At 38.5% G+C, this 12,710-nt stretch overlaps 1 protein-coding gene across 1 annotated transcript in view; it reads left to right on the top strand.

The window, feature by feature from the left end:
- The first annotated feature begins 318 nt into the window (after nucleotides 1–318).
- galnt18b (UDP-N-acetyl-alpha-D-galactosamine:polypeptide N-acetylgalactosaminyltransferase 18b) overlaps nucleotides 319–12,710 on the top strand; it is an 81,123-nt gene continuing 68,731 nt past the window's right edge. Inside the window, exon 1 of the mRNA XM_071490013.1 lies at nucleotides 319–1,493. Coding sequence (XP_071346114.1) covers nucleotides 1,256–1,493 — 238 coding nt within the window. The 5' untranslated portion in view covers nucleotides 319–1,255. The remainder of the gene's footprint in view (nucleotides 1,494–12,710) is intronic.

Raw genomic sequence — 12,710 nt, 5'->3', positions numbered from 1 at the left:
ATACTGCAGTTTTCATGTGCATTTAGAGGAGCCAGTGACAGAAAGCTGCAAGATGTCCTCAAAGAAGAAAATGATTTGATGTTCTTAAAGAGTAGGACGATGACTTGCAAGAACTGACAAGTCACCCAGCCTCAGATACACAGAAAAGGGAAAATAAATAAACTGAAAATCGAGAGACTCTGCACAATGGCTGCATTTTAGGCTTTTTCTCTAAGCTCTCTTCTCTAAGCTGTCTTCTTCTCCTGGGCTACAGTAGTAACAAGACCTGAGACCAAAACCATTCATAAAATGTTCTGGGACAAATATTTACAGTTGGGTAAGAAAATGGCCAATTTGCTTCCTGAGGTTAAACTACTGCTCTTCCAGTTCAGTTTGTCTGCAGTATTTTCCCTTGGAGCAGGTCTGCTGTCGCCTAATTAGTCTGCCTGGTATCTTTTCCTGCACTAGTCTAATTACAGAAGCATTTGAGATGAGAACAGCCTCTTCTCTGCATCCGGTGTGTCTCATAGTGAGCTGGACCAGAGCCAGACCTATAACATGACCCTCCACCACACCTTGATTTCTCAAGGAGTCCCGCTGTCTCTATCTCGTGGTTTGATCCAGTATTGCAGCAGGTAGCTTACTCTCTCATGTTCGATCTCATGGCAAAATAAGTGAAAAGTGCAGAAGGAAGAGAGAAAAAATAATAACTCAGAGATTCTGCGCTTCAGCTGGATGTGTCTCAGCGCTCAGGGATGAAAACCAAACATCAAATGCGCAGTGTTAGGGTTGTTGTGACGCAAATGTCTCGTCGTTTGGGCAGAAAACGGTTATAACACTTTGTGTCCTGGTCTGTGGAAGTCAGATCCACTTTCACAGTGAATCAGTGCGCAGCAGGGACGCTTGCAGCGGGGAGGCTGTCAGTCCCCACCATCCCTCCCATTGGCTGCAGCAGGATGCTCGGTGTCTCTCCTGTTTCCTTGATCCTCAAATGCAGCTGGAGCCGACGCAGGTTTGCAATGGAGCGGGAGAGGGAACCTTCACCTGTAGATATTTGACATTAACTGCTGTCTCGCCATCTCCGAAAAACCACAAGCCACCGAGGCGTCACTGAAGTAAAGGCTCGCCGCTTCGGATATTGCATCGCTGCACAGTCGCTGGAAATAACTTCATTATTCCAGTTTTTTTTTTTTTTTTTTTTTTTTTTGCGGGGCGCCTGTCGCCCTGTCCTCCGGTATAACGGGATAGCGCAGGCTGTATATGGAGGGATGTCGGCATGGCTTGCACCAGGAGAACCAAAACTTTGGTGTCCACATGCGTGATCCTGAGCGGCATGACCAACATTGTTTGCCTGCTCTATGTCGGATGGGTAACTAATTACATCGCCAATATTTACATCAAAGTCCCGATGCCTTTACCGGAGAGAAAGTTAGAGGGTGACAAAAGAGGCGACACTCTCCGCATCATGGAGAGGCTGGATCGGCTGGAGAATGTGGTCAACCAGCACATACAAGGTAAAGCCCCCGTTATTTAACATGTGCTGGAAGCAAACTGCGCTCTCTGCATTACTTTACAGACATTTTCTGTGCTCCATCATAAGAAAGTTTCATTGTGTCAATACCTTTTACTTAAAGTGTGTTCTGCCTGTGTATTGGAAAAGGAGCAGAGCAGGAACTTCTTTTGTCTGTTAAGGATCAGGTTATTGGGAGGGTGTGATAGAGGCTGCAACCTGACACATCTGAGAATGACACTTCACATACAAGAGCTTAATAATAACTTATAAGTAGACTGCAATATCAGAATTTTTTTTTTTCTGCCTCAAACAGAAGCAAGCAAGCAAACCTACATTTATGTCGTGATTTACAGTGACAGACTCTGCCTCTCATTCAGTAGTAGGCTGCTGTTAAATACAAGCTTGTGCCTTTGTGTAAGGAAAATGTGAATGGTGGTTCTGCTGAAACCAGCTGCGTATTCTGTAGGAAAGTGCTCCTCATGTCTTCCTACTACACTCCACCTGAAAATGTGGAAGCAGCAGTATGCATCTGTACTGAGAGCCATAATCCAATAAAGCGATAAAGATTCCATTCAGCAGTAAGAGTTTCATACCTCCCTCAGTAACTTCCTACCTCATCTGAATGAACTGGGATTATAAACGGAAGTGTTCAAAACTAATTCTCCGCACCTTGAAGCCCACATCATTTGACTTAAACACGCTCTTGTACTTTTAGGAATGTCTGGAATCCTTTTTCTCAAATTCCTTCAAGCCTCTCCTCTGCTCCCGGTGTACAGTTTCTTTACGCTTGATCACACACAGTTAATTTCTCTCCACTCTGTGTCTTCAGAGGAGCTATTCTTGTCATCACATGAGGGCTCATTTTGGGCAGGTCCCAATTTCAAATGGCACAGAGCTGGTGCAAAAAATGAAAAGCAGACCGAAATCTATGCATGCTTCTTTGAGCAATAAGGCTCTGTGCTGAACTTGAGTAAACATTCCTCCTGGAGGCAGGTCTCCATTTCACCTTGGCAGCCATAGGCATCTGTGGGGCGGAACTTAATCCAGGTGCCCCCGGTGATTTACCTCCAAAGTACATGTTTCTACTATTTCTGTTGTATTGTGTTAGATTTGTCAGGATGGCCAGGGAACATTTCTACAGAGATTTTCCATTTGAAAACTCTAAAATGAAAGATGATTAAATAAAAAAAAAGATATTTATGGCTTATTGATCTTATACAATAAATACCTTGTTTTGCCCTTGACCTTAATAATCAGTAGGGTAATGTGTCCTTTATTTCAAGCAACATTTATTTCAATTAAATACTATATTTTTTGACAGACCACACAATCTACATCTCAGCTTGTGGACCTTTTGGCATCTTTAAGGGATAGTCCAACATTTTGGAAAATACACTACAATTTGGGTCCCCAAGTCTGAGACCATTCAGACTTTTGGACCTCTTAAGACCACTGTATTTGTTTCTTGCTGTAAATTAGATGAGAAGATCGAATCCCTTCTTATTTCTCTTACGTAAAAGAGTGGAAACAGGGGTAAACAGCTGGCTCTGTCAGAAGTTATGGCACCTGGCACAGAAACAGTTCCACGCACCATCACAAAACCACAACTTATTGTATTTACACTTAAGTTTTTGATTGGAACAATATATAACAATATACTGTATAACATGTTAATTTGTTAATTTGTGAGCTTTAGTGGTGCTGGTAGGTGGATTTTCTTTATGCTAAGCTAAGATAACTGGTTGGTGGATGTGTAGCGTCATATTTACCATAAAAACATAACAGTGGCATCAGTCTTTTCCTCTAACTCTCCACCAGAGAGAGCATAAGCATATTACTCCTCCTTTAAAAAACTAGCCGTGGCTCATTGTCTTTTTATGCCACTTTTAAAACTAGGGCGCTCATTCTGTAATTAGTTTTTAAAAAGTCCTGCATATCAAACATTTTCACTTTTCTGCACTCATTCTCTTCGTGAGCTCAAACACAGTCAGTCAGCATCATTAGTGGCTGCTTTGGGTGTTCAGTTTACAAACCTGTTTCCAGGCCCCAGACGTGAACTGCAGAGACGTGACAGAGATCACATTAATACCAACACTAAGTCCCTGTGCTTGTCATTTTAGAGGTTTGGACAACAGAATCTGTTGGGGATAATGCTGCAGGAGACTCGATATGACTTGATGTCAGAGCAATGCACATTTGCAACAATAAAAACAGTTGCAACAAAATGACCTGTCACTTTAAATACGAGCCACATTGTCTTGATTTCGCTGATAATTGCTCTGAATTTACTCGCTACAGATAAAGGCCCGTAATCTGAGTCTGTGAGTGTCTGACGGCATCACCACTCAGTGAGCTTCAGGCAGAGCCAGAGATTCATTAGTGCACTTTTGACATCTCTAAAAATACATTTCCCTCCTATATCATGTTGTGAGACAAGTACAGAAATTGCAGGCTGCATTCTGACTATTGCATTCCCTAGTTCAGTAGTGTCCTGGTCACACATTCACGTACTGCACATGATGCACTTAGTTTTAGTGCTCCGGAGGCCAATGTGGGCTCCCACACCACAGAGCAAGACTGCATGTGAGAATGAAACATTTACTGCAGCTGAATCACTATGGACATTCAAGAGGAATGCCTCTGGTGTCATCTTCAGACGAGGCAGAAATATTCCACTACTGTAAAACTATGAGATGAAGTGAAGTGGCCTGTTACCAGGACAAAGCAACACAGCAACAGCACGTAAAGCGACTGAGGTCTGTCTTGTATTAAGTACAGTCAGCTGAAGAGAATTTATTGGGTAGTTGGACAGAGCAGGTACACACATGCCCACCATGAGGGCTGTTTGTTACACTCACTGCTTTATGCTACCATAAAAAAGAGATCAGGGAAACAGCTGCATGTTATTGCATTAGAGTCTACAGAAGACATTGTCAGGTGATAGGAAAATAATTATTATGGTACTTGATGTTCGCATACTTGTTACATACACAGTAAATGAAGTACTCTAATATGTGTATTTTTATGCTTTTGTGCAGATAGGTTACTGTGCATATATTTACATAATTTTGAACAGTTATATTTCTTTATGGAGGTATGCAGTATATTATCAGAATTAATTGTTTTTGCTTTTAAAAAAAAATTAACTGTATGTGGACTTCTGACAATGATGACACTGTCAATGCAGGGTTTGTATTGTTAGAAAAGCTATAGTCTGAGCAAACAGCGTCATATGACTGTATGGTGTTTTAGGATGGTGTTCACGAAAAGGCAGCTTGTTTCATGGCTTGCTTTGACCTCTGAGGATGTGCATTACAAGCGTGTCCTCTGACTGAAAGGCCATGAGGCCTTCCAGAGCTAATCATTAACACAGTGCTGATTTAGCTGCAAATGATAGTGACAGTTCCCAAGATGGCTTCAAGCAAATCCACCCGTCAAGTCATTTGAGAAGCTCAGTAAATCAGCGCTTCTACTGATGCTCAGAGGAAAGTTATATTTGGGTATTTATCTGATGTGATTTTCCAGAGTGACAATGAATGCAGCAGTAGAATAAATGAATGATGGAGAGAAATAAAAGGGGTGGAAGCACATGTGTATATATGGACGTGTGCTGGTGTTTGTGTGCATGCTTGTGCTTGCAGGCCATGGAATGCAGCTCAGGAAAGCCCAAGTTACACTCATACATACAGTACTTCCACTTTCTCAGTCCTCAGTCCTTTGGGAGGAAAAACTGACTAACATTTCTTAATAAAGAACAAAAAACCTATGTACTAAAATTTAAATGGTAATATAACACTTTTTTGAATACAAGATGCCTGAATGGGTGTCATTAAGGTATGAAAGAAGTATTAAATGCACGTAACCTACAAGTTATCAAAGCAAAAGTGTATATTGACGCTGTTGGGGAAAAATCCTCCTTTTAAAATTGACTTAATTTGCAGAGACCTGCTCACCACCACTGATGATTGGGCTTTTTCAATCTGTCGAGTTACTTCCTCTGCAAGAAAAAAATTCATTTGGCAACTGTGAGAGCTCATTACCTCAGCAGGTAGGAGATTGGTGCAACAGACTACAGAATTGCTGCTGCCATGGTGAAGGCAGCTTTTTTTTCTTACTTTTACCTTATAGAGGCAGCATGATGGTAGCTTTATTTATAGTAGCGATGATGATTCTTTTGCAATCTTGTTTTAAAGTATAATAGATAATGACTGTTATGTGTTCATGTGCAGCGTTGACAGGGGATAGTGGCACAATCTAGTCCAGACCAGTGGTTCATAAAGTGAGTGGCTAATTAAGGTGGATGAGAGGTGGGTGTGCTGGCAGGTGACGATCACGTGACTGGAGAAACAGATGAGGGACCCTGCTGGGTGGAGACAGGAGGCAACGACTGGGCAGGTTATACAGCTGGATGCAAAGAGTGTATAGTTACATTGAGATGAAGATTTCGCTGTGGAAATTAGATGAAGATATTTTTTGGATATAGTTGGCTAATCTTTAGGAACTACTGTCAACTTATAATTTCCGGAAAATAAACGTTTCATTAGTTACGCCTGAAAAATCGAATGCATTCCAATACAACAGCTCAGCCATAAGTTCTACCTATACAAAGATAATAATGTTTAGTTTGAATTGACACTGTCAGAGAGGCATTAATTTAACAACATGTTTATTATTGGACTTGCAGTTTGTTTGTCCCACTCCATTTATAAATGAGGGGGGTAGAATATTAGAAACATTTCAATATAATGGCGTCCACCACACAAGACTACCATTAACTATGATCTAAGTGATAAAGGTATAGTGAAATTAAAATCTCTTATGTTTTAACACAATGGGTCCAATCTCTTTGGAGAAGAATATAACTACTTGGTTACTGTTTGCCTCTTAGTTAATTAAATATTCGTGTAACCACACTTTCTGATGACTAAAAAAAATAATACTAGTGAGACCATTGGAAAATGCTAACATGCTAGCCTATTTACCATTTAATGTGTAATTTATCCAGTGATGAACAGAAATATCATGAGCCATCAAGGAGTTGTTGAGATATTTAAGTGTGGACCAATTTGGTGGACGTTGCCGTGTTGGAGATTGAACTTGTCAGTGCTCTCTGGTAGACAATTGAGTACTGGCAACACTTTTTCTAAATGACTGCAAATAAATCTTTGGCATTTCTGTACTGTAGTTTCACGTGACATTTAGATATATATGTGTCCACACGATAGATTTGACATCAGTAATATATGCTGGCTGAGTTATCCATCTGGCTTTACTGTTAAAAGATTATCTGATAAATTAAAAATTTGTTTAAGGAATATTCATGTCGTGCTAGTCAGTTAACAGCCAGGTAGGACACTGGACACACTGAGACAGACAAAAATGTGCATAGATTTTTATGAAGTCACTCTACAATGATCATACTTCTCAGGTTAATGAACGTAACATAAATTGACTTCTATTGAAACAGAGTGAAGAGAAGAGGCTTTATCCACACTTGATGTATATAAATGAATGTAACTGTGGTTTCTATAAAACATTCTGCTGTACATTTATTATAAGATTGATTATCTCCCAGCACTTGCTGTTTGCACTGCCTGTCTGTGGGCAGGGCTGCAGCCAATGTGAGAGAGACAGAGTCTAGGGTGAGGAGTGGGAATATAAAACAGGGGATATTCTCGGTGGTAATTCCAATAAATCGAGAAGTTATTGAAATATAGGGATATGAGTGCACTGGAGAATATTTGGTAATGAAAACAATTAATTATCCCAAGTCCAGAGGGCAAAATCATCATGAAGAGAATAAATTAGATGTGTAGAAGCCTCGTACAAGAGTGTCGATGAAAAGGTCGTCCCTTGACAATTTCTACTAAATACATCAGTTCACTATTGCAAATGTTCTCAGTATAGTGTTTGTCCCCACTGATTTTGTGCAGCCTCAACAAAAATATGAAAACAACCATTGTAAGTCAGATGGAAATCTAGTTTAGCTGTGGCTGTATTAGATTTACATTAGAGCTCAAGTTGACAGCAAGCCGTTTATCTGTACACACTGACGTACTGTGATGTATTTTTTAAATGCTTTATTGCTTGGTCAAAGAAACACTATATATATATATATATATATATATATATATATATATATATATATATATATATATATATATGATTTCTGGAGTGCTCTCTCTTGCCTGGTTTATCCGCAAAATCATAACATAAAGAACAATATCTATAGCATTAGCATACCTACCAATCTTGTCTCCTATCGACATATCTTGTCTCCTAAATATTTCATTTAAAATATAAAATATTTACAATATTAAATGTAGGATGTTTAATAAGAAACATAACAAAGAAGAATGCACATTGAAGATATCTGCAAACAGTCAGCAAGGTTGATTTAATTCACCATTACCTGCTCCTGGCAACTAAATGACCAATGTTTTTGTGGTTATGTTTAAGCAACTAAAACCACTTCATTAAAGTGGCAATCTTGAAGATCTCAGATTGATGTGGTGACACCTGTAGCAGCAAATGCAGTTTAATACTGCAGAATTCTTAGGACAGCAAGCAAACTATTGTCGTTTTAATAAAGAAGTCAGAAAACAATCTGGCTTTTTCCATCATTTTGTCAGCAACTGTGATCTGATTTTATGCACACAGCATGAGTCTGCGAACAGCAGGGCACAGTGAGAGGAGTTGGTTTCACAAACAGCTTTTCCCCTTAGCAATCAGGACTCTGAACTCCTCCCTCTAATCTCCTCCTCACATTCCACTAACATGCATTGTCTGCTGTTGCCCACAGATGTATGTGCTTGTCTGATGTTTTCCATTTATGTTTTGCAGTGAATAACACACAGTACCGAAAACAAATTCTACCAACCTTGGTCGTCTGGCTAATGAGCAATCTATACCTACTCACTGAGAAGTTGGAGGTGTGCAGCCTGTTGTCTGCAGCTTTCCTCTAACAGCTCACTGAGGCTGCTTTGTGTCATTCTCTTACTCCGTGCAATGTTTCAAACAAATCCGCTGTCAAAAATTGCCAAAAAGGACCATTGTCTTGTTTGGTAAATGCATTTTTAATTAACCATAGCGGTAAGCTCACAGATGAACACACTACAGTTCCTTTAACTACTTCATAATAAAAGTCTACTCATTGTTCAGCCCCTCACTAAATTCACTTAATGCTTTTCATATGAAGCTGCAGCAGTAGTTTGCATCAGCAGAAACTTAATACAGCATTTTTCTGGGAATGTTGCCACAGACACCTAATTCATAACACTGCAAATATATAAATATTGCAACTAATACTGAAAAAAAAATCAACCATAAGACCAGAAGAATGAAGAAGGTTCAATAAATGAGCGAAAATAAATGAATGAATAAATAAAAGCCCATCTATTCCTTCTGCCTCTTTAAAAAATCCGTGCGTATGTAATTCTTGAAATAGTTAGGTCTGCACCCACCATCTCCACTGGTCCTGTTACATTTCATTCTGAATGCAACAACACGGTAACGCAGCCCCACAGACCCTACATTTTTATTGCTGAAGAGCTGATTTTGTGTGTTTGTGCGCTCAGCAATAATTGTTCCACATGTCTGACTTCAGGGGCATACCGCAACCATCAACACCGCCTGTGGGGTTCAAATTATTATTATAGTGTTTTATCAACAACACTTTTCAAGCAAATAACATTAGAAAATGATTGTCACCAAAATGATGCCCCCCTGTTCGAAAACACACTTGTAAGACAAATTCCCTGTATGCTAACATATTTGGTCAATCAAGTACCTCTCATCTTTTTTTTTCTCTTCATAATAATAATAATTCTGAGACTGTGTATCATTATGGGAAAGTTTCAGTCTTATACTAAACTCCACTGTAACATCTTTACACATTTGAGAAACCTCATCTCCATCCTGCAAAATCCTCAGTAAAGGCAACAGCACTATGGAGAAATTGAAGTGTTTTGTTGCTTCATGCTTTTAAGATTTGTCAGCAGTTTTTTTTTTTCCCTCTCTCCTCCTCTCTACTTTCTTCTTCATAATTAATGGCGCTAAGTGAGGAAGTGTGCTCTGGTTCAAACACACCCAAGCCATTATGTACAAAATGGTTTCATCTGCTGATTAACAAGTGTAGACTGTCATTTCCTCATGCAGTAGAGACAGAGACAGCTTCTTCAAAATATAGCAAAAGCAAAAATAATTTGCCCATTTCTGACTTGAGATTGATAATACATGATTTACCAACGGTTAAAAAAAAAACCTTAAAAGCAAATCCTGACATTTAAGATGAAGGTAATGTTTGGTATTTTTGGTTAAAAAAATTACATAAACAATTACTTGATTACCAAAGTGCCGTCCAATCTTTAAATCTCTACATACAATCCTGAAAATTATGACACATTTTGAGGAAAACTGGTTTGTGCTGCTGTCCCTGCAGTGTGCATCTTGCATGTCAGATTTATAATGTGCAGTTCATATGTGCTGTCAGTACATAAATTTTATCTGTTCTGCCCTTCACTAAATTCAATAAAGTTCTATTAACTAACCTCTTAAACCTGACTACATGAGTTGTGTTTGCAGAAACAACATTTTTCATGCATTAGATCGAAGCAGCATTTTTTCCACTCAGCAGATCCATTTGTCTATAAGACGGTCAGTATTCGATTCATCTTTATAGAGTCAGCTGTTACTGATGGGAGGTTATGATGGGGCAGGGTGGAGATGGATCACAGGATGAGACTCGACAAGACAGAAGTGAATTACTGGTGCCTCGAAATGAAATTCATCAAAGCTAACTATAATTGAGATCTTCTATCAAATTGCATTTTCCCAACCTTCACTCATCATTAATCCATCGCTAATATAGACAAAGCTGGAACTGTCGTCATCTGCCACAAAAGCATAGCATTAATGAGCCACAGACCCTCTAATCCCAAAGAAGAAGAAAAAAAAAAGTAGGCATGGATGTTGTGTTGCCATTGTTGTTGCTGTTCACCCATTCTCACACCACAAATGTCTGAGCATCCTTGAATGCACCGCCAATGTAAATTTTCATTTCTACAGCTTATCACAGCTAAGCTCTGTTCACTCAGGACAAGAATTACTTAGGGTCCTCCTGTGATTTGTAATAACTGCAGAGGTTGTCTGTCTTCGTCATCCTGTGCAAATCTGCCGGCTTTGTAATCTGCAAAATAAAACATGAACCTCTATTTTCAGAGGATTTATTTCTCACAGGAAGGATTTTAATATTACATGTATTAAGCAGTGATTTTAACATATCCAGAGCAAATATATTGTGTTTGATGTTTCTTGCTCTACCCCATTAATTATAGTCCTTATTATTTCCCTTTATTAATTATTCCTCTTCCCCCCTTTTTTGGCAATTTGAAAATGCACATAAAAACAGGTGGAGGGAAATATTACAGAGATCCATGACTCTCTTGCCCACCACAGGCTTCCTTTTTAATACAATTGCACTTTTTGCTCCTACTCTTCATGGGCCAAGAAGTTTTCCCTGCAAAATTCTTTCACGCAGATTACTTAAAACTTTGTAAATCCAATAAAAATTCCTCCCATTATTTGCACAATCCTCCAACAAAAAGCAGATGCAATAAAGACAGAAGCACTCATCTCTGCAGACAAGCAGAGTGTGCTTCAGATCACAAACTGTGAAAAGTTGTCTCAAACTAGGTACAAAAGGCTTGGCTCCCAGTTCCCAGCTAATTTTATTTGCAGTTTGAATTGTGCTTTAAGAGGAACATTCATAGAACTAAATCTCTTATTTTACTATAGAATGCTTGAATTGCTGTAACAGAAAAACTTTTCATGAGTTGTAAGATATTTTATATGGGTTTAAATTCCTTTAAGTTAAGTCTTGTAGCATCATATGTCATACTATACCATGTGCAATACGTTAAATGTTTAAATATTAGTCTCCTTTTGTGTCTATCATCATACAGAATCACAAACTAGAATACATACATAGACACCACTCAGCAAAGGCTGACACTGAGCTCTGCTCCTAAGTGGAAAGTTACTGTGGCAAGTTTTTTTCAGATGGGGTGAAATGTCTGAAAAAATGGTAAAAACTGAACGACTAGTTTAACTCAAGGTTGTACTGTTTTTAAGTTCAACAGTTCAGTATTTCTCTTTCTAAACAAAATTATCAGAAGGAAAAGACTCCTTTCAGACTCCTTTCAGACTCCTTTCATGGGCAAAATGTACAGGAAACAAAGCTAATAGATTTTTTTTTTTTTTTAAAGAATTAAAAATGGATTAGAGAAAGTAAAGTTAAAACTGTATTTACATGACGATCATTTTTTAATGAATGTTCTGTGATAATCATTTTTATTTAACATGGGTTGCAGACAAATTTATAGATGGGAAATAAGCTTATATCTCACTTTTATCTCATGGATAATAGTTTTGATGTTGGTGTGCTGGTATGAAAAAAGGTGGCACTTCAGGAGAGTATTATATTGGTGAAAATAGTCACAGGATTTCCTCTGATATATTTCTGCCACTTATGCTTTAGCCTCTTTGCTTTTGCTCTTTGTCTTGCATCCTGCCCTGAAGCCCCTATGAAAATATTCAAAGATCCACCTGTGCCCCTGAATTTTTTGTGGCTCTGCCATAATTTGATTCAGTGAGTAAAAACTCAAGATCATGGGTGGTAAAAGTGTGTCATTCCCTTGTTCTCGAACCACTCAACCTTCTCCATCCATCACTGTGGATACGGCTTAAGGCTTTGTACAGTGAAAAATGAACGTCAAATGTCAGAACAAGCTTCTACATGACTACATGTTTCTAACATGTGTAGCCTCATGTTCATGACAAACTGTAAGCGATGCTGTGAGGACTCTTTACCTGTGACCAACTTGCTTGACATGTTGTTCAGATATGTAATTTAGGGTTTAAACAATTAGTCAATTAATTGATTAGTCAGTAGACAAAAAATGAATCTGCAACAAATTTAAAATTAACTTACACAATCATAAGCTCAACATCTTTGGATTTTTGACAATTTGCACTGTTGCACTTGTTTGAGGCAATTTTCTGATATTTTATATTGATTGACAGTAATAATGTTTTCAGATTAATCGATGATAAAATCACTCGTTAATTGCTACCAGATCATTTCTCTTGGTGTAAAACTAATAAATAGTCTCTTTCTACTGCAGCACCTTAGATACAAGGATATTTTTATCTGTCTGGT

The sequence above is a fragment of the Trachinotus anak genome, unplaced genomic scaffold, assembly GCF_046630095.1.
Source record: "Trachinotus anak isolate AG129_WGS33_773 ecotype Australia unplaced genomic scaffold, CSIRO_AGI_Tana_v1 ptg000011l, whole genome shotgun sequence".
NCBI lineage: Eukaryota > Metazoa > Chordata > Actinopteri > Carangiformes > Carangidae > Trachinotus > Trachinotus anak.
The sequence above is the reverse complement of the archived record's forward strand: the minus strand, read 5'-3'. Positions and strand labels throughout refer to the sequence as shown.